Consider the following 22,519-nt stretch of genomic DNA (forward strand, 5'->3'; position numbering starts at 1 on the left):
CAATGTCTGTCAAAATCCCAATGACATTGTTTACAGAAGTAGAAAAAGGCATCCTAAAATTCATATGGAACAACAAAATATCTAAATAACCAAAGCAATCTTGAGCAAGAACACCAAAGCTGAAGGTACCATGCAGTTATTTCAAAATATGTTACAAAGCTCCAATAATCAAAACAGTATGGTACTGACATAAAAACAGACCTATAGACCAATGGAATGAACTAGAAACCTCAGAAATAAATCCATCTACAGTCAGAAATGCATCTACAGTCAACTGAACCTCAATAAGGATTCCACTAAATGGGGAAAGGATAGTCTGTTCAATAAATGATATTAGGAAAACTGGATATCCACATGCAAAAGAATGAAATTGGCCCCTATCTCACAACATTTATAAAAAACCAACTCAAAACAGATTTAAAGACTTAAATGTAAGCCCTGAAACCAAAAAACCAGTAGATGAACGCATAGGGAAAAAAGGTTCTTGACATTGGTCTTGGCAATGATTACTTAGATATGGCACCAAAAGCATAGGCAGCAAAAGCAAAAATTGGTAGAATTACATCAAACTAAAAACTTCTGCACAGTAAGCAGTCAACAGAGTGAAAAGGCAACCTATGGAATAAGAGAAAATATTTGCAAATCATATATCTGATAAGGGGTTAATATCCAAAATATATAGGGAAGTCATACAACTCAATAGCAAAAAAATTAAAAAACCGTCCATTTAAAAATGAGCAAAGGACCTGAATAGACCTTTCTCAAAAGGAGATATACAAATGGCCAACAGCTGTATGAAGAGGTGTTCAGCATCGCTAATCATCAGGGAAATGTAAATCAAACTGCAATGAGATATCATCTCACACTTGTTAGAATGGCTGTTGTCAAAAAGACAAAATATAACCTGTATAGGCGAGGATGTGGAGAAAATGGAACCCTTGTACACTGTTGATGGGAATGTAAATTGGTACGGCCATTATGGAAAACATTATGGAGGTTCCTCAAAAAATTAAAACTATATTATGATCCAGCAGTGGGTTACCTTTTCACTCTGTTGATTGTTTCCTTTGCTGTGTAGAAGATTTATTGTTAGATGTAGTCTCACTTGCCTTTTTGCTGTTGTTGCTTTCAGATTTGGAGAGAGATTTGGAAGTTTTTCTTACTTGGAGACTGTTAGTGGAATTTATGTGTCCTATTTCTTTTTATGGAATCAAAAAAAAAATATTAGAGAGTAATTTAACATTTGGGGAGAGATTTGCAAGTTTGTTTTCACTAGGAGGCTGTTAATGGAACATATTAGGTATACCATGTCTTTTATGAAATTAAAAACCAAACAATTTGAAAGTAAAGCAAAACCCGAGGCCAACCTTTAAGATGTTAGAGTTGCCACTTTTAAACACCTCAGGGAGGAGCCTGGCGCGCTCTCTCACCAGAACCTATCCTAGTTCTTATTTTCAACCAGTATCCTAATTTGAGACCCTCTGGCAGACAACTGCATCTAGTGTGGTATTGATTATTTCCACCATGTATGTGTATCCTGCTGACTTAATATTTTAGAAAATTTATCCCAAAGTGGAGAATCGGCCTAGCATATGACTCCCAACACAGTAACAAGCATGTAAATAAATCCTTAGGAAGAACACACAATTTTAAAAAGTCACCTCCTCCAGAATTCTGTTACTACTTTAGTTTGTGGTCCACACAATAATCTAACTTTCAAGGATTTGGGACATGTTAATACTTTAAAGGCAGCTTTTTATAGTTACTTGTATCATATATCCATTCCCCCGCTTCAAATTTAACTGAGGATTGTCTTAACTCTGTTCTGCTTATTTTGTAAGTTAATAGGAGAGATACATGCATAATATTTCATATCTGTTTTCCAAAACCTTGTTTAATTGACATACTTTTATACTTCATCTTCTTTGTGACACACTATATCAACATTGCTCGGAGGACAGAGTCTTAATAGTGAAGCCTTTTGTGGCTCTAATAAAATAGTCAAAACATGCTTGAGGAGTATGTACATGTCATGACATCTTCCCTATATCTCAGTACAATTATTATCATTAGTCAGCATTCATTATTCGTATGTAATAGTATATGACACAAAAAATATCATTGCCCAAAGGGCAGAGAGAAGAGAGACATGCATATACACCAAAGGAAGTGGAATGTAAATCTAGGAAAGAATTTTTTAAGTGAAGAGACCACGTGCAGATACTGATTTTTCTTTCTTAGATATTTTACCACAGCACTGCTGGTATCTGAGAAACCACTAAAGATCATTTTCCTGATAAACACCATACCAATAGCTTTTTTTCAGGTTTACTAACCTGTCCTATTAAATTATCTTAGTATTCTTCTGGCTGCAAAATAGGAAAGCTAGAAAGAAAAGGGGAAATAGCTGAGTGGTGGTACGCTTCTGAAGAACATCATCAACTGCTTATTTTCTACATGTTTACATTTCAGGGGGAGCAAAAGTAGAACTGGGTATGTTTTTTAAAGTGTTACTCAGACATAAAAATTAAAAAGAAAAGAATATGTTCATTTTTAGGTCATGGGAGCCAGAGGACTCTTGACATGGTAGTTGATGTCCTCCAGTCTGTTGTAGTAGAGATGAGGTTTTGGGCTATGCAAATGGATTTGCCTAAATCAGGCCTGAAATGTCAGGCTTGTTCTTTATCTTCTGTAGAACTCCCTTTGTTTGCAGTTCTACCTCGTACTTGTTCCACACCCTGGTGGCTGCTTGTGGCACTGCCTTACCAGCGTGCACAGTGCGTTCATAAAGAGAAAGTCCGTCTCTCGGAGGCATGTGGTTTTGCTTTGATGGTTTGCTGTTGCCACTCCTTACTCCACAGTTGTATGACGTTGCTTCAGTGTGTCTTTTTAAAAAATCCGCTTGGAACCCATGACTGATATTTACTATTTGATGAAACAGATGGGAGACTTTCCATTGCAAGTGTCAGAAAGCCCAACCCATGCCCACTGAGGCAAAATGGGAAATTATTGACTCACGTAGTAGGAAAAGCCCAGTGTTAGTTGAAGGTATCCCTTGACCCAGGGGCTTAAAAGGCTACCAGAACCCTGTCTCCCAGCTCTGTCTTCATTTCTTAGGCTCCCTGTGGTGACAGGATGGCTGGCAGAGGCCCCAGCTCTGTATATTCCCAGATTCTAGTCAGCCACAAAAAGAGACTATTTGAGCAAAGGGTCTAGGCCTGGCAGGCATTCACCCAGTTATCTTATATGCCCATCTTTGAACCAGTAACTCTGGTTCAAGAGAATGAAATGTGCTGATTGGCTTAGATCTAGGTCACATACCTTCCCCTGGAGCTGGCAATAGGATCAGTTCCATACAGTTCACATGGATTGAGAACTGTTATCCAGACATTTATTCTGCATGACTAAAAAATAAGAAATGCCCACTGCAACATTAAATGACCAAAGAAATCATCAGTTACAAGATCCTAGTACACAGCCTACTAAATACAACAATGTTAGTGTAACACTTTGCTAAGAGAAGCGTGCTTGTAGAGCATGAAGGGAAAAGAATCCTGAAGCAGTTCTGCCTACATAAAGGGCATTGAGAATTGCTGATTAGGTTAACGTCATTTGACACATGATGAAAAGGAAGCCCAGAGGAGTCGCAGGTTCGAGCTCACATGAAAGATCAGTTTTAGAAACAAGAATATAATCCGAACTCCCACTTTCAGCCATAATGGAAGAAATAGATATACCTTCCCATCTTCTACAACCAGCAAACCATAAAAAGCAAACCAAATAAACCAAATAAAATAACAGACATTGAACAACAGGTGTTATAGTTCTGCGATTACCTAAAGAAAGAACACAAACAAGATGACTCTTAAGATTGCTCTCCCTGGCTGGAAGCAGTTTCTAGGCCACAGCACATGGAGGGGGAATCCAAAGAAGACCCACTAGTCTAACCAAGTTGAGGACACAGAGACTGGAGTAAGGCAAAGTCTTACTTTGGTAAGGCAAAGCAGCTAAAATTTGTGGGGCAGAGTACCTGGGGACAAGAGCTGTGCACAGAAAGAGCGCTGGATATCTGCATAGGAATCTTCATGAGCCTTTGGTACTTATCAACACCTGCATGGGAAGAAACTATCAGAAAAGCACCAGAAAGCAATAGGCTGAATCACTACTGAAATACACCCTGGGCTGAGAATAGTTTTGCCCACCAGTAGGATTGGGAATACATCATAATACATGAGGCATTGTTTAAAAGTTGTCAGAATGGTATCATCATAGTAACATGACTAAATTAGCAGTAGACTAAAGGCTGCAGTGAGGAAAGAAATGGAAGCTATTTAGAACAATCCAAATGGAATCTCTAGAGATGAAAAATATACCTGAAATTTAAAATACAGTGGATGATGTGATTTCCCTGATGGTGCAGTGACTAAGAATCTGCCTGCCAATGCAGGGGACACAGGTTCGATCCCTGGTCCGGGAAGATCCCACATGCCGAGGAACAGCTAAGCCCGTGTGCCACAACTACTGAGCCTGCGCTCTAGAGCCCGGGAGCTGCAACTACTGAAGCCCGTGTGCCTAGAGCCTGAGCTCCACAGCAAGAGAAGCCACCTCAATGAGAAGCCTGTGCACCACAATGAAGAGTAGCCCCCACTCGCCACAACGAGAGAAAGCCCATGTGCAGCAATGAAGAACCAACGCAGCCAAAAATAAAATAAATACAAATTTAAAATAAAATAAAATACACTGGATGGTATTAATGGCATATTAGGTGCCACAGAAGACAAGATTAGTGAACCAGAAGACATAGCAATAAAAGATATCCAAAATGGAAGGCAGAAAGAGTCAGAAGGTGAGGGGCAGGGCATAGCATCAGTGACCAGAGGGACACCACCAGTCAATCTAACTTAAGCGTACTTGGAGTCAGAAGGTGCAGGGGTGGGAGGCCAAAGGATAGGACAATTATTTGAAGCTGTAATGACCAAAAATTGTATACATTTAATAAAAACCCATAGATCCAAGAAGTTCTGTGAACTCCAAATAGAAAAAATATGAACATACCACCAGGGCACATCATAATCAAATTGCTAAAAACCAGTGCCAGAGAGAAAATTGTAAGAGCAGCCCAAGAGAGTCAAAGAGAAAACCAGGTTATGGGAAAGAAAACTTTTCTTCCTAAAGCCCGGAGAGGTGAAGTTGTTCATCCCTCACATATGATAAAATGTATAAAGGATGTTCTAGGATCTAGAAATTAAACATGTTTGGTTTCTCTTGAATTTTAGTTTCACATTCCAACTTCTCAATGTGTTTGTAATTTTATGGCTTTATAGGACCTTAAATGTGCATACTCACCTACAGGAATACAATGTACATTTTTTTAAAAGAGGAAAAATTGGGAGTTCTTAGGTGGTACAGTGGTTAAGAGTCTGCCTGCCAGTGCAGGGGACACGGGTTCCATCCCTGCCCCAGGAAGATCCCAAATACCACAGAGCAACTAAGTCCCGTGCATCACAACTACTGAGCATGCACTCTAGAGCCCACGAGCCACAACTACTACTGAGCCTGCACACCCTACAGCCTGCATGCCACAGCTAATGAGCCCATGTGCTGCAACTACTGAAGCCCACACACCTGGAGCCCATGCTTCGCAACAAGAGAAACCACCATACTGACAAGCCCACACACTGCAACCAAGAGTAGGCCCCACTTTGCCACAACTAGAGAAAGTCTGCACACAGCAGTGGAGACCCAGTGCAACCAAAAATAAATTTAAAAAAAAAAAGACAGAGGTTGTTGTCAGATTGGATTTAAAAACCAAGACCCCTATATTCTATCCACAAGAAACCCACTTTAAAGACACAGAGAGGCAAAAGGAAAAAGATATACCATATAGACAATAATTCAAAGAAAATTAGTGACTATATTAAACATAGTATTTTTTGGAACAATAAATATTATTGGCAGTAAAAACATTAAAATTATTAAGAGGACATAATTTAAAATTTATATGCACCTAGTAACAGAGATTCAAAATACGTAAAGCAACAACTGAACTGAAAAGTGAAATGGACAAATCCATAATTATAGATGGAGAGCTCTACACTTCTCTCTCAGTGACAGGACAGACAGACAAATAGAACAAATGGAAAATTAGTAAGGATTTAGAAGACTTTGAACAACAGTATTAACCAATTTGACCTCGCTGATATTTGTATTCTACTTGGCAACAGCAGAATACACATTCTATTCAGGTGAACATGAGAGATTCACCAAGATAGACGATATTCTGGGTCATAAAACAAGTGTCAATAAATGTAAAAGGATTGAAATCTTACAAAGTATATCCTCTTACCATGACAGAATTAAATTCAAAATCAGTAACAGATATCTGAAAATGTTCCCACATATTTGGAAATTACTTACTGTTAAATAACTCTTGAATTGAAGAAGTAATCACTGGGACATTAGAAAATATTTTGAACTGAATAAAAAGAAAAATACAGTATATCAAAAATTCATGAAATGTGGCTAAAGTAGTGCTTAAAGTGAAATTTATACTATTAAATGCTTATTTTGGGAAAGAAAAAAAGAAGGTCCCATCAGTTAACTAAGCTTCCACCTTAGGAAACTTGAAAAAGAAGACCCAGTTAAACCAATAGAAAAACAGTAGAGAAAAATCTGAATCTCTTTTACTAGAGCTTTAAAAAGGGTTTGAACTACATAGTTTAATAATTCCGTGTGTGTGCATTTTAGTCAAACCTTTTTCCAGGTGTATTAGAGGAATACTTTATTCATAATATAATGTGTTTTAACAGCAAACTTCTTTAGATGACATTTTTACAACCAAACCAAAGAGAAATTGAAATCTGGTTTTCTGGAAATGTTAATATTAGTACAGACTTGGCTTTGAGGAATTGTGGATCATAAGATAATGTGGATTAGTCTGAGGCTTTTTTTGTCTCTCATTGTTCAGTTTACATACTACAGTGTGGTACAGAGATTATGTCATTCAGCTGTGGGTTATGCAGTGGTTTTTATTGCATAACCAAGGTAATTCATTTATTTTCCTCATATCAGTATCTTCATAATATATCTTTAGGAGATTGGTATTTTCAAGTATTGATTCAGTGTTTGATATTTTTTACTTACTGGTATGTGAGTGCAAACATTAATCTGAGTAATGAAACTAAGCTTTCAAAGAAGTGTTTCAGGTATGGCATATGACATTTTTAAACTTTAACCATTATTCAGTTTAGAGGCAGAGCTCTCAGAGCTCCTATGAAAAGAAATTAAAAAGAAATTTGCTTCTGAACCTGGAAAATAGCTAAACATTATAGGTTTATAGGTTTTTTAATACTTTAAACATCCATGTTTTGAAATGGAAAGTGTTTTTTAATTAGTGGGTGATATTTATTGTTATATCATTTATTATATAAACTGTACCTTATAATGTGATAAATAAATAAAATAAATGCCTTGATTACTTTGGTGTTTCCACAGCCTGATTCCTGGATTTCAAGTTGATGGCTTTGTGTTAAGGGCCATTCTTAAGCTTAGAACAGACCACTGACACCAGAAACTGCATTTGTGTTCTAGCGTTAATGTGGTTGTGTATGATTCTGAGCAAGTTCATTTGCCTGCACCACATCAACTTCGCTATAATTTTTTTTTTTTTTTTTGTATTTATTGCCGCACCACACAGCATGCAGGATCCCGACCAGGGATTGAGCCCGTGCCCACTGCAGTGGAAGCGCGGAGTCTTAACCACTGGACCTCCAGGGGAAGTCCCTCAGCTGTAATTGCAGAGATTTTCTCTTTCACTGGGCTAGTGTTGATAGAGAAATGTAGATCCTGAAGGAAGCCATAAAGAAATTTAAACTTTGTTAATAAGGCCCTGTATAGGATTATGGTGAATGGACTGTGTGAGTAGAATTAATAATAATTCACTATTTTTTCTGTGCGTGTTTACTTAAAGTATTCTTTTATATGCCAGTAAGAACCATTTTTATGTTTTTCTTGTGGGAGCATAACTAAATTGTTAACATTGTCCTAGTAATGGCCCTGTACTAGTAACATACAACTAGTGTTGTCATAGCCTGACCGTGTTATATCAGCTTTTTCCTGTAGTTATTTCTCATATTTAAGGGGATACCACTTATTTGTGATATGACCAAGGTATGTCCAGCAGGCTTTTATGGTATCTCCCTCAATTTTGAACAGTTTTCTCACTCTTGAAACGTTAGGTCACTGAGTTTTCTGTCATTTGTCATCCTTTTCACAGTAATACTTCCGACGGTGTCAACTACTTGTGAGGTGAAGTGTGCGCCTCCGTCCCTGCACGATCATGGGTAGCCACCAGCTGTTAGCTGTTAGCGCCTGGTGCTCCCATGCACTCAGAACCCCCTTGATTCTGTGTGCCCCTTCTCCTGTACCAGGCACTCACCAGCCCCAAGCACGTGTTTCAGCAAGTGCCCCGGGCGTTCCTTCTGCCTTTCCCGCTGTGGTCACCGCCTTAACGTGTCCGCTCCGTCAGAACAAGAGGGGGAGGCGCGGCCAGCGTGATGTCAGTGCTGCTGGCTTAACCGTACCCCAGCCTTACTATTCGTTACAGATTTTTCCTGAAGAATGTTAAGACCACTAATAGTTTAAATAACAAGGCAAGAAGGTATTGCTCTGATACTAAAGATACTCCTATTTTTAAGTTCCCCCACCCTACCTTTTTTTCTTGCAGGGAACCTCTATACAATTTTGTGTATCTGTTGCTAATGATCATGGCCAAGGTGCTACTTTCTCTTCTCATTATTTAGTATAAATCAAAATGTACTTTAACTGAAGAGGTCAAATTAGGACCAAAATTCTAAATTCCAAATCTTTTGGATCCAAATCAAGCCATCTTGGTGAAACTAAAATTGGTTACTTAAAAGAGTACATTCTGGTTGCCCTAAAGATAAAAATGAAAAAAAAGAGAGAAAGAGAAAGCCTTTCCTGCCCAGCTGCCTGCCTAATACATTCCTTTCGTTTTGATTTTGATCATCTGTTCTCTCCCTTCATTGCCCAATATCACGCTGGAGAACTGACTCATCAGAGCCTCCCAAATGAAGAGCGGCAGCTGAAATGTCATTCCCACCTTCCCAAGCAAAATTTCATTTCCCCTAATGTTCTTATCGCCTCCAAGATAGTTTACATTTGCAGCAGGCTTTGCAGGCACACTCCTTGGCTATTTGCATTCATGCTTATTTCTAGAGGTAGTGTTATGGCTTGGAAAGGGTGATGAAGATGTTCTGAATTTTTCTTTCTCTTCTAATAGCGTGGAATTCTTTTCCGCTGTTTCTGTTACTGACATTCAAACTGGAGATGTGAACGTCAGAAACATTGAGAAGCAGGTTTTCTTATAGAAGCCAGGGTTTGCGTCAGTACGACAGTAGGCCCAGCTGAGAATGGCTTCAGTTTTTACCTGGGTCAGTACCCAGGAGACACAGGACCCTTGGCCTGTGCCACATGGGCCTCTCAGTAGCCTACCCGTTTCCCTGTCTGTCCTTTTCAGCCTGCTTCTGACCAGTGCCCTCCCTGTGACAGGCTCTGTTGGGTCCATTAGTTAATCCAGTCTTTCATCTCCGTTTTTAAGGTGATTAATATGACAGGAGGTATTCACAGGTGAGAGCAATCTCAGATGCCATGGTAATAAAGTTGTCTTTTTTCCAGTTGCAAAAGAGTTCTTTAAAACAAGTTGCTGTGCCCTTTGTTCATTAAGGTATAATTCATGCTGTGTACTCTGTCACTTTCATTTGTCAAGATGTACCAAAAGCTTTGGAAGTGGCCTAGAAAAAATACTTGCGGCCAACTTACAAGGTTGCTTTTCTCAGGACCATCTCTGACCTAATACTGTTATATGATGACAATGATTGTTACCAAAACATTCCCCAGAGGAATCCCTTTTTTATAAATTGATGAAGTGATTTGTTTAACTCTAAAGAAGAAAGAGTACTGTACTGTTTATAAAGGAATTGGTTATTTTCCCACCTTATAAAGCCAGTGCATGTCATGAGGGTCATACAGTAAGTAGCAGAAACAAAGGCAGCTTCTGCTTATAAGTTACAGTAACTAGAGACAAAAGAATGTCATAGAATAAAGCAAGATGCTGACACCTCCTTTCTCACAAGACCACTGTCCCTCCTCAGCCTCAGCAACAAGAAACACAGGAGCTAGACGTTTGGTGGGTTTGGCTTCTTAATGCCTTCAAGAGGAAGACAGATGACACATTTTCTTGATATACATCCAGTGCTGGCAGAGTTATCAGGTTTCCTGGCCCACAACTAAGAATTGGTGGATGGAAAAGGGAGAAGGGTTAGAAAGAAAGAAAAAGAGCCGACAACTTTGGAAAATAAGAAGAGACAGGAAAACTAAAACACAAACTTACGAAAACATAAAAATCTGCAGCAATTTAGAATTAGAATCCCCTTAAAAAATGACATGGAAAATGTCACTTAATGAGTGTCTATTCGTTGTGTTCTGTTGCAAAGACGTCAGTAATCTTGATTCCCTGAGTGCTGACCTGTGTGGACCTGTAAGGGCGTCTACTGCACTACAGGGCATCCCAAGCACAAGTCACTCTCTCTTATAACCTAGGGCTTGGCCTGAGCTCCTGCACTCCTTGTGAACCACTCAGGCCTCCCTTCTCCCAGATCCCACCCTAGCTCTTTCTTAGCATCCTCCTAAGCAGAAAGAACCCCCAAGGTGCAACTTTTGATCCTTTAATTATTGCATTTTGAATGCCCGTTACATTCTGATTTAATCATTCCAAGACAGTCATCAAAATACAACCATATCTAGTAAGCAAAATTGTCTGTAGGTGTCAGTGCCCTAGAGCCTCATCTGCAGGAACAGCACCCTATTTCCATCGTGCTAGATAGAGCAGAACAACTGCAGAGGTATTCTAAGTTATACAATTTGTGCAACTGACTTGTTAAAGATATCTTTCTCTGAATTAGTAAAATATGTGACATAAACATCACTGATAATGTAAGACTGCATATAAAATAAAACATTTAGATGAAGCCCAAATATAACACAATCACCCTTTTTAAAAGAACGCGTCACTTTTTCTTTAATGCACTTGACACGGTTGTAGTACGATTGCAATGACATCCAGGAAAGAAGCTTGCATTCGAGTCCAGCAGCCCTTCTCTGAATTTCTGACCAGTTCCAGGTCCTGTTCCCCACTTTTTCTAAACCCTTCATTTGCTTCATGACTGAACTTACTTCCTAACGCACAGAAACCAGACCATTGGGTATGAACTCCCTTAGCCTTCTGCTTCCAGGACCCCCACCACTCCTGCACTGCACAGCCATCCTCTCTCCCTTACCCTTGGCCCTCCCAACACAGGGAAGGGAAAGAGTGGATTTTTCTCTTATTCAAAACTAATCCCTCTGCCCTGGACCCCATCTCCATTGGATGCCCTCAGGAACCTTACTCCATGAGTTACCTCCTCCTTCTCAGGAATCTTCAGTCAGCTATTTCAGCCCCTTCCACTGTTCCCCTCCCACCTCACTTCCAAACCTGTTCTTTTACTTCTGTTCCCCCTGTTAATGCCATCCTCCGCCTAAGAGTTAGCCCCCATTCTTCCTCTCTCCTTTGCCTCTGATTCAGTCAGTCACCAAGCCCTGTTGATTCTGCCCCCATGGTCTCAGTCAGCACTGCCTGAGTTCAGACCTGTATCGTCTGTTACCTGGCCTACTGCCGAGCATCCTACCTAGTCTGTCTTCCTCCAGCCTTGTCCTCTTGACTGTGTCACTTTCCTTAAAAATCTTCAGCGCGCCTGCATTGCTGACTGAACAAAGTATACATTTGTGGGTGTGAAAGAGGCCCCGGCTGCCTCTCTCAGCTCCTGCCACGTCAATCATTCCCACCCCCACCCACACGGAACTTCCTCTAAACATCCTGTTGTTTCTCTCCTGGTGTGCCTTTGATTTCCTTGGAGCAGCCTTTCCTAATGCACCCCGCTCCAACGCACGCACCCCCACTCAGGCCTGATGCGCTCACCTGGCTGACCTTGCTCATTCCGGAAGCTGCAGCTCACTCATCTTAACCGAGCAGTGCCCCTCGCCCGCTGCCCTCACACTTTGCAGACACTTTCAGAAGGCGCTTTGCACATTATATTTAACGGGAGAAACCTATGGTGAATTCCTTGAGCCAATATTTGTTTTAATCTTTGTATATGTCCTCACTTAATAAATGTTTATGAATGAATAAAAATGATTAGTTAATGAGTGACGTCTATTGTTTTGATGACCTCTAGGGGGAATAAAAAAGACAAAAAGACTACAATATTCCATTTTTACGAATACAATCCAGGGTTGTGGAGTCATGAAAGTCACAAAACAAGGAAAATAACAAATAGCAATAGATACAAAAATTCACAAGAGAATCCAGTTAAATCCTATTATACAAATACAAGTTTAGTAAGCTGGTGCTTCAAGGCCTACTTCTAGAACCATTTCCTGGAGAGCTATGTAACCTGCCTTACAAGCAGTTTAAAAAAACAAAAACCACCATCACTAAAACCAGCCGCAAGCGGCAAGATGCCTGTACAAAAACCTGTCCAAGAAGGAAAGAAGAACAATTTCCTAAAGCTTGCTTTCTGAGATACGTGTGTGTGATCCTCTGAGTAGAGAACGTTGGGTTGCTCGGACAATGAAACCCTTTCTTCAGCACACGTAATACGAAGAAATGTCCCAAGGTTTCCAAAAGGCCACATTCATTACTGCTTTGTGAAGGGGAGGAAGGGAATTCGTTCTATCACATCTCAATACCCAGTTCTGTTTGCCAAGAGGCCTTCTCTGTTTCAGTGATTTACACACCAGGGGACCTTTAACACCCTTTATCATGAGTAACTGGCAGATACAAAATGGGGACTTCCTCCACACTTCCAGTCCAGTTTATTAACCTTACAAGTTACGTGAAACTGGGTTATCCTGAGACTGCCCCTAAAAATAACTGCACAATTCTCTAGCTATTTCATGATTATATAACTTCTAAAATATGAGTCAGTGCTATCTGTTGCACTCATTTGCCTCAGATTCAAAGCAAGATTGCATACTTTATCCAGTTTTATTCAATCAGAGGAACATAAAAAAAAATAAAGATATCACCGTCTGTCTGAATATTGACCTTGGGCTCACCTTCAGGAACTCCAGGAAATGCTTTCAATTTACAGGCTCTGAACATCATTCACAATCCAGAAGCAACTGTGTCTGCATTCCTGACGCTTTTCCATAAAAGACATAGAAGGGATTGTGGCCTTCTTTTCAAAATCAACACAACATTTTGTACGTGAGCTCACTTGGCAGTGATCAGAGTCACAAGCACATACCTGCTTGGAATGAACCCTGGGTTATCTACCGCTACCTCATGTGGATATTCTTGCCAGTAGTATTACTTTGAATGCTGATATACCATATTTCATTGATTCTACTTTATGCTTTTTTTTTTCATTTTAACACCTCTGAAATTGTAATTAAGCTTATCATCAGTGGCATGTCATAAATGGCATGATTTTTCTAAATGGAATTTATGTATCTTACATTCAAGGTAAGTCTTACGTTCAGTAGCATCTTAAGTTTGAAGTTTATACGCACACACACGTATATATGTGTATGTATGTGTGTCTTAAAAATCACTTACTAATATACACATAAGACCTAATTATACTTAAAAGTTTTTGCACAGCAAAGGAAACCATAAACAAAACGAAAAGACAACCTACAGAATGGGAGGAAATATTTGCCAATGATGTGACCGACAAAGTACAGCTCAATATCAAAAAAAAATTGAATCAAAGAATGGGCAGAAACCTTAAATAGACATTTCTCCAAAGAAGACATACAGATAGCCAAAAGGCATATGAAAAGATGCTCAACATTGCTAATTATTAGAGAAATGCAAATCAAAACTACAGTGAGGGATCACCTCACACCCATCAGAATGGCCATTTTAAAAAGTCCACAAACAATAAATGCTGGATAAGGGTGTGGAGAAAAGGGAACCCTCCTATACTGTTGGTGGGAATTAAATTGTGCAGCCACTATAGAGAACAGTATGGAGGTTCCTTTAAAAATCTAAAAATAGAGCTACCATATGATCCAGCAATCCCACTCCTGGGCGTATATCTGGAAAAAAAAACATAATTTGAAAAGATACAAAAACCCCAATGTTCATTGCAGCACTATTTATAATAGCCAAAACATGGAAGCAACCTAAATTTCCATCGACAGAGGAATGGATAAAGAGGATGTGGTATATATATACACAATGGAATACTACTCAGCCATAAAAAAAATGAAATAATGCCATTTGCAGTAACATAGATGAACCTAGAGATTATTATACTGAGTGAAGTAAGCCAGACAGAGAAAGACAGATACCATATGGTATGTTTATATGTGGAATCTAAAAGAAAAAAAAAGGCACAGATGAACTTATTTCCAAAGCAGAATGGTTACCAGAGGGGATTGGGGGAGGGATAAATTAGGCTGGGATTAACATATACACACTACTATGTATAAGATAGATAACCAACAACAACAGAAAATCACATATAAAAAGGACAGTAATAAAAATGACAATTTTAGCTGAGAATTTCATTATTTACAGTAGCTGTTTTGGCAGATATTTATGTTGAAATCGTCACATTTGTAATTTTCACTCTTATATTGCTGTTTTCTGCTGGAGGAAATCATATGTATAAGAACTTATCTCAAGTAAATGTAATCTGATACAGAACAGTAACTTCCTTGTTCACTCTTTTCTTTTAACTTCTTGAGTACATTTTCAGCCCATATTCACTTAAAATGTTACTGATAATATTCAAGATATTTTTCTTTTATTCTTTAATGTTTGGGGTTTGGATTTTTTGCTTCTCTATTCTACCAGTTTTTTTTTTTTTTTTCTACCAGTATTTTTTCATTTAGGTTAAGCTAGAATGGCTTCTTTTTCCTATCCATAAATTCTATAGGTATCTTAGCATTTGAATCCTTCTTTGAAGGTTCCTTTCTTAGGGATAAAAGAATCAAATGCAGTAAAACCTTTATGAGCTGAAAAGATGAATGAATAATTACTGTATTCAAACAGGGTTTCTGATTAACTGTAGCTTCTGCAGTTTCTAAAATATATTCATTTTCTTTGCTAACATGGTACGTATCAAATGGTTTTGAAGAGAAATTAGCCCTTTTTTGATGATTCAGTTGTAACCAGTCACTAAATATCACCTTCAACACCCGTGGCCCTAACTGTGGTCCCAGGGGACAGAAGCTGGATCATCCATCCATCCAGAGTCTGCATTGCTCCACATCCTCCTTCTTGATGCCGTAGCGCTCGGGATTCGCCAGTACTTGTCTAACACATAGATGAGACTGCTGACAGCTGGAGGGGACCAGTTGGAAAATTCCACTGTAGAAATTGTTTTCAAAAGTAAATAGCAGAATATTGATTTGATGTATCACCATTTCTAAAACAGAGGAAATCAAGCTCTGAAGGAAATTTTAACTGCTTGTCAATTCCACTCAACCCAAGGTTTTTGTAAATGTAACCATCTTGTGCCTCTTCATACTAACACGATGGCTTGTATATGCGTGCTTTGATGGGAAATCTCCTCATCTATGGGTTTCCCCTCCGGCCACTTTGCCACTACTCTTTTTCAGGTCCATACATTCAGAGGGCCGCACTGGTGTGAATACTGTGCCAACTTCATGTGGGGGCTCATTGCTCAGGGAGTGAAATGTGCAGGTAAGAGCTCTTCCCTTTTCACTTTCCCGAGGAAGTTATGAAGTTGTTAGGAGTAACTTACGAGGAGATTTGCCATTACGTACATACAATGGGCTGGATCCCCGTCTGCTCTTAACAGCCTGGGTTCTCAGGCAGCCACGTTGGGTGTTGGTATTTTACCTGCCCTTAGTCGTGTACTTAATGGGCAGCAGTCTGGTCCATTAAAAAGAGAAAAGTCATCTTGTTCAAAAAGTCTGATAAAAGGAGATAACAGTAAGGCAGTTATATTTGCCTTGCCTTTGATGTTGCAGTGACTAAATTTATAAAAATGATTTTTTTAAAGCAGTGTACAGGGACCTATGATTGTTGCCTTAGAAACTGAATTTTAAAGATAACTTGTTAAGCTGAAATTGTCCTTACTAAATTTTGTAAAATCAAATTGAAGCTTTAAAAATCCGTGAATTTATCTTCAAAGATGATTACCAAATTCTGGAAAAGCACTTAGTCACTAATATTTTGTTTGTGACATTTTGAAATCTTGACTATGCCAAATCCTTTTTATAAAATATGCCCATAGTATTTTAGATGTAAATTTAGAAACTTGTAAGATTTCCGCATAACGAAATAACCAACTCAGGAATTTGTTGAAATGCTTTATGAAGTAAATAGTTATTCACATCATGTGAAATTCACTTGTATAGAACTAACTATACCGAGTAATGGCCATTTATTCAAACTGCTGTAAATTCTGGCATAGGCTTAAAAATAATTAAATTTCACATGTGTAATGTTAGGTCATAGAAGTTTCTTTCTGCTATTTAAATTGTAAAACTAAAAAATACCTTCTTACATGTCTTTTGCATGAAGCTTAACTTTAAAAATGTATATGAAGAGTAAAGTGTTTCAAAATGGTACCTGAAGTAATTGTCAAATTTAGCACTGTAAAAGTCCACATTTCTTTTGTGGCATGATTCTTAATGGAATATTTTTATTGTCCATTATGTGCAGAAACTTCTCAGGTCTGATTTTTCTTATTTCTAAATTGCATTTTCTTTGAATAGCAAGGTGCGGTCTGTGTTGCATGTGAATGTTCCAAGTCACCCTTCCTTCAGTTATGACTCCCTTAGCATCACTAAAGCATGAAAGGTCCAGGCGTATATCACTAGCCAGATCCATTCAGGCACCTCCCTGCCACGGGGAGGGGTAAGAATTCCTCACATCTTGACTTTGAACAGCTCAGAGACAGTCTAATTCCTCCCTCATCCTAGAGGGCTGACAGCCCCATTTGCAGGTCTCTGCCCAGAGAATAAGTGAGAACAACAGTATCTTCCTGGCTGGTGGTTACCCAGAGTCAGGATGAGGAACCATCACTAGGAAAGCTGTTGTTGAGCCTTTGATCTGGAGGGGACCACAATGGAACATAGTCGTGTAGTTAAGACCATCCACATCATTGTCTTGTTTCAGAGGCAAATGGAGTATCCTTTCCAAAGCACAAATCACCTGCTTGAAGAATGATGGTCTTAATAAGCCTGGTTTGCCTTTATGACATAGCCTTGACCAGATGAGACTGCAGCAGTTTCTTAAACACTTTAAGATTGTCGCTAACCCAAAAGCTTTTCTTTTACTAGAGTGATAATGTTTATCATTTACATTTTGAAAGACTGAAGGCCACCTACATGGAAATTCTGAGTCAGCTATTAGCAGAGAACTAGCACAACACAAACAAATAATCTTTGGCAATATGCTGCAGTCCCAGATCATGTTTGAAATAAATGTTTTGGAATGTTTATGATAGTAATAATGTGAAGGAAAAGAAGAAAGAAAATGATTCACCCCATCCCATAGCCACCCACTTGGATAGCCTCCACTTTTTATTGTGAGTAAAGGTCAACAATGTAAAGAAAAGCCTTTTCATTTTATGTCATATCTTGTCTTCAAATGCATTACCTTCTGTGTGATTAGAACCCTATTCGGGAGCAATGTAAGAACAAGTCAACCCATTTTTTTAAATGTGGAAGGTTGGGATTTGAGTTACTTCTGTTTTCTGGGATAACTAATTACATTTAGATTGACAGTGGGATTCTTTGATCTGAAGTGGCTCACCCTGACCTTTGAGCCATCTACTTTATATAAAACAGAATGCAGAGAATTAAGAATTTAAAGAGAGAGAGAACTGTGGTAGGGTGAACATTGGCTCCCCAAAGATGTCTCCTTCCCAATCCCCAGAATCTGTGACTATGTTTGCTTTCCTGGCAAAGGAGACTCTGTGATTAAGTTAATGAATTTGAGATGGGGAGATTACTGTAGACTGTCAGAGTGGCCCAGTGTAATTGCAGTCACAAGGGTCCCTATAGGAGGGAGGCAAAAGAGGCTGAGTCAGATAAACGATATAAGGGCAGAAGCAGAGGTCAGAAAAGAGCGAAGATGCTATGCTGCTAGCTTTGAAGATGGAGGAAAGGGGCCAAGAGCCAATGAATGCAGGCAGCCTCTGGAAGCTGGAAAAGGCAAGGAAAGAAACAGAGTCTCCCCTGGAGGCTCTAGAAGGAACAGAGGCACACTAAGACCTTGATTTCAGTCCAGTGAAACTGATTTGGGACTTCTGACCCCCAGAACTGTTAGATGACACACTCATGTCGTTTTAAACCGCTAAGTTTATGGTAATTTGTTTCAGCAGCGATAGGAGACTAATACATTAGCCACTAAACATTAAAGCTGTTACTTCCAATGAAAAATGGCATGCTTACTGCCTGTCAGAAAAGAGATGTAGGTATCTGCATTTGATCACTAAGACAGCTTCCTTTGTTCTGGTTTCTTTTTGCAAAATCCACCAAGGCAGAAGAGAAGTTGTCAGGAATTTTTAAAGGAATGTTTGCCAAAAGCAGCAATTTTGTATCCCACCACCCCCCACTTTTTTTTTTTTTTTTTCTTAAACGTTATGCAAAGTGTTGGGTGGTGTTGCAGGCTGGCGGAGTTGCTGCAGGAATCTGACAGAATCCAGCTAATAGCAAGCAAGCTGTCCCCTCAGGACTGAAAGCTCTAGGCTTGCTCAGCACCCACAGCCAATGAGGACAGCTTAGTGTTGGTTATTTAAGAAAGTGACTTCATTTTTCCAGTGTGTCATTATCATTGCTGCCGGCCCCCAGAAGGAAATGGCAGCAATTTCTTTCCTAATAATAAAATGTATTTATTGCTTGGTATATACAAGCACTTAACTTATAGGTTGGAGAAGGGGAAGTACTGTCTTCTATTTTAATTACTGCTTTGATTGTACCTAAAAAGTTACGTTTGTCCTTGTAACCCAGTGAGAACTTGGTTAGACTTGCTTAAGACTTTCATGTAGCTCTTTTTAATTGAAAGCAATGTTTTCATAAATATCCCAAAGAACAAAGTATTCTTCTTAATTTTGCTTGTGAAAATAGTGACTTCCGACACATGTTAGAAATGGGGTAGTTCCACTTTTCCTGAGCAGGGGTGGAGGTGGAGGTGGAGACAACTGAGAGACATGTTTGAAAATAAAGATTCTATTTGTGATTAACTTAAAATAGGAGCACACATAGAAAAGAGTGAATAATTATCTTTCCTTTCAAAACACACATTAACATTACCCCTTAATCCTATCAATAGAGTGTAAATAATATAAGCTATTTATTTAAAAAAATAGGTTTCTTTGCTTTTTAGATATAAAATACACGTTTTTTAGAGAAGTCAAGCCCAGAAAATCTGAGAGTAACCTCAAGTTAGTAGTCTAATAGAAATACTTTATTAATAAGGACAGAATGAAATATGATTTGAATTTCTCATTCCTCCTTTCATGTGTTTATTCTGTGCTTATTAACTTGAAGAATTGTGAGGGGGCACTGTGCTTTAATTGTAACATAAAAATAACCTACCAAAAAAGAGATGCAACAAATGAAATAATCTTTTATGGACTTTTTTTTTTTCATTTATAGTGTAGAGCTTCCTTGGGAGAAATGGAACTATATAGGAGTTATATGACTTTAATAAATAAGTATGAAAACCAAATAAAGTCTTAATGGCAAACTGAAATATTGATATACTGCCAGTCCCTGAAACAGCAATTTTCATAGCAAGCTCAGAGCTGGTATATTGCACTGTGAACTTAAGGGTATAAAGATACTTTATTTTAATGACTTTGCCCTATCCTTTGGTCTTCTGAAAGACTTCACATCCAATCCTGCCAAAAATTTGGCCTTTGAAATTTATTTCTAAAATTGAGCATAATATATTGTCCCACAGTTTAATCTTATCCAAATGCAAGAAAGAATATCAGTTTAGGAAATAGTTCCCTCCTCGTTAAATACCTAAATCTGAGCTCAGTCATCACTTTATCCAGTTTTCAGTGAGTCACAAATAAATTAGGCATTTGCTGATGTTTACAATGGGAGATAACTGCAAACATTCAAAGGAAAAAAGTTAATATCAGGCCATTAGTGCCATTAAGATGTTTTCATATTCTGTGGATGCATCCAAATTTTACTGTTTTACTTTATACTGGATTTCCATTTAGTGTTTATACTTAGGAAGGAATGTGACAAAACAAGAATATAATGGATAGGTTTTATCACTGCTTTTTAAAAGTCCTTGCCAAATCATGTATAGATTTCTGTAACAGTAAAATATAGCAGTGCCTTTTAGACTCAAGAATATACAACAAATAATAGGTACGACATACATTATTGAATAAGAGGTTGAAAATAGCAAATTCATCTTCAACCCTGAAAACAATAATTCAGTGTACATGGTGTGCTGTTGGTGAAAAGTGGTATATATATCACTCAGTGGGAAGAGCACAGGATGGGAATTAGGAAGCCAGGGTTTAAATCTCAGTTCTACCAGTTTCTGGCTGAGCAGCTTGAACAAGTCATTTAGCCTCTCTGAGCTTAACTGTCTTTGTGAAAAGAAGACACTCGGATAGGTAGTTACTCATCCTTTCCAACTGGATCTGTGATCACACTCAAAGTATGAGACACATCAACATTATTTTTAGATAATGAAGCTCTGCTGACTTTTATGCTTTTAAAATACTATGTAAGAGTTCCTCTGGTTGTAGACAAGATGAATAAATATGTTGTTTTATTCCTCATAATAACAAAAGACTCTGGACCAAATATATACGTCAGCTATCAGAAGACTGTGAAATTGGGTAAAAGAAGGAAGGCTGATTAGGGACCTCAGGACTCAGGGAACCCAGAAGCAAGTTGCCCAGTAGTATTTTGGATTTTGGCTTTTTTTGAAACTCCTGTGTATCCCAGCCTGAGCACTGGAGACACCCACAACCCATAAATGCCAACAGGCACAGACAAAAAACAATCCTGAGAAAAGCCAGCTCTTCCCAGCCAAAGCCCTGGGAAAAGGGCAGCTGAGCCAGACAGAAATCTCTTAGTCTTATCTACCGTTCTCCAGGTGAACACCATAATAAAGCCAGATTGCTACCCCTCCCCAGTCTGCAGCAGAAGTCTGTGGGTAGAACCCTGTTTTCCATCCCACTCTGCAATAACAAGGTTGTACTCCTCTCCTGTGAGTCTGTTGAGTGGAGCCCTGTCTTCCATCACCATCTTGCAGCAATAAAATGATCCCCCACCTTGGCCTGTGGGTGGAACCCTGACTTTCGTCCCCCGCCTATAGTGGGCAGCACACACTCAGACCAAGTCTGTGGACAAAGCCCTGTCTTCATCCCTGACCTGCAGTAATGAGACCATGATCAGAACTCTCCTGCATGCCCACCCTGCAGTTCCGTGCAGCATGCCCACCCTGCAGTTCCGTGCAGCACACCATTCCTCCCCAACCAGGTTCGAGGGCAAACCCTGACTTTCATCCCCACCCTGCAGTAGTAACTAGGCGGTGGCCCTCCTCCCTCCCCAAAATGTGGGGTAGAGTCCTGCCATTTGAATAACATACAAGTTTGGTAGGCAAATTAGCGCCGCATTAGCATTACAAAGGCTTTTTGTAAACTAGGTTGACATTTAAGACACAGCCTGTGAAAGACGTGCCAGGATGTGCATTCTAAACCTAAACAGGTTAACTACCTGCTAAAATTGAAGATTTCAATAGGAACCAGAGTCTTACAACACCCAAAACATCCAGGATGCAGTTCAAAATTACACTTCATACAAAGTACCAGGAACATCTCAACGCAGATGAAAAAAGACAATCAACAGTCGCCAGTATTGAGGTGACATAGATGTTGGAATTATCAGACGAGGAAAGCAGCTATCATAAAAATGTTCCAAGAAGCAATTGGAAACACTCTTGAAACAAATGAAAAAATAGGCAATATCAGAAAAGAAATAAAGATAGAAGAACTCAATGGAAATTTTAGAACTGAAACATTTATTAAATAAACCCACAGGATGGGCTCAGTAGTAGATACCATATGTCAGAGGAAGGAATTCATGAACCTGAAGATAGATCAGTAGAAATTATCCAGTTCCAGTAAGAGCAAAAATAGATTTTAAAAAGTGAACTCAGCCTCAGAGACCTGTAGGACAGTAACAAAAGATTTAACAATTACATTGTTGGGAGTCCCAGGAGAGGATAAAAAGGGAGAGGGTGAAAGATATTTGAAAAAAATGGTGGCTGAAAACTCCCCAGATTTGGTGAAAACAGTGAGAGACAAATGATATACCTACTTGGAAGTACTTTTATGTAAATGAAATGTATTAAGAACAGTGTGGATAAGGAAGCAGCTATAACCCCTGCATCCAAGTCCTTTTCAGGACGTGGCATTCACATCTGACAAGCCAG

General features: G+C 39.0%; 1 protein-coding gene across 1 annotated transcript in view; it reads left to right on the forward strand.

Annotated features, from left to right (window-relative positions):
* Positions 1-22,519, forward strand: part of CHN1 (chimerin 1) — a 198,905-nt gene that overhangs the window by 162,674 nt on the left and 13,712 nt on the right. The window contains exon 9 of the mRNA XM_057746578.1: positions 15,691-15,775. Within this exon, the coding sequence (XP_057602561.1) occupies positions 15,691-15,775 (85 nt within the window). The remainder of the gene's footprint in view (positions 1-15,690; positions 15,776-22,519) is intronic.

The sequence above is a fragment of the Hippopotamus amphibius genome, chromosome 8 (genome assembly GCF_030028045.1).
Source record: "Hippopotamus amphibius kiboko isolate mHipAmp2 chromosome 8, mHipAmp2.hap2, whole genome shotgun sequence".
Lineage (NCBI taxonomy): Eukaryota > Metazoa > Chordata > Mammalia > Artiodactyla > Hippopotamidae > Hippopotamus > Hippopotamus amphibius.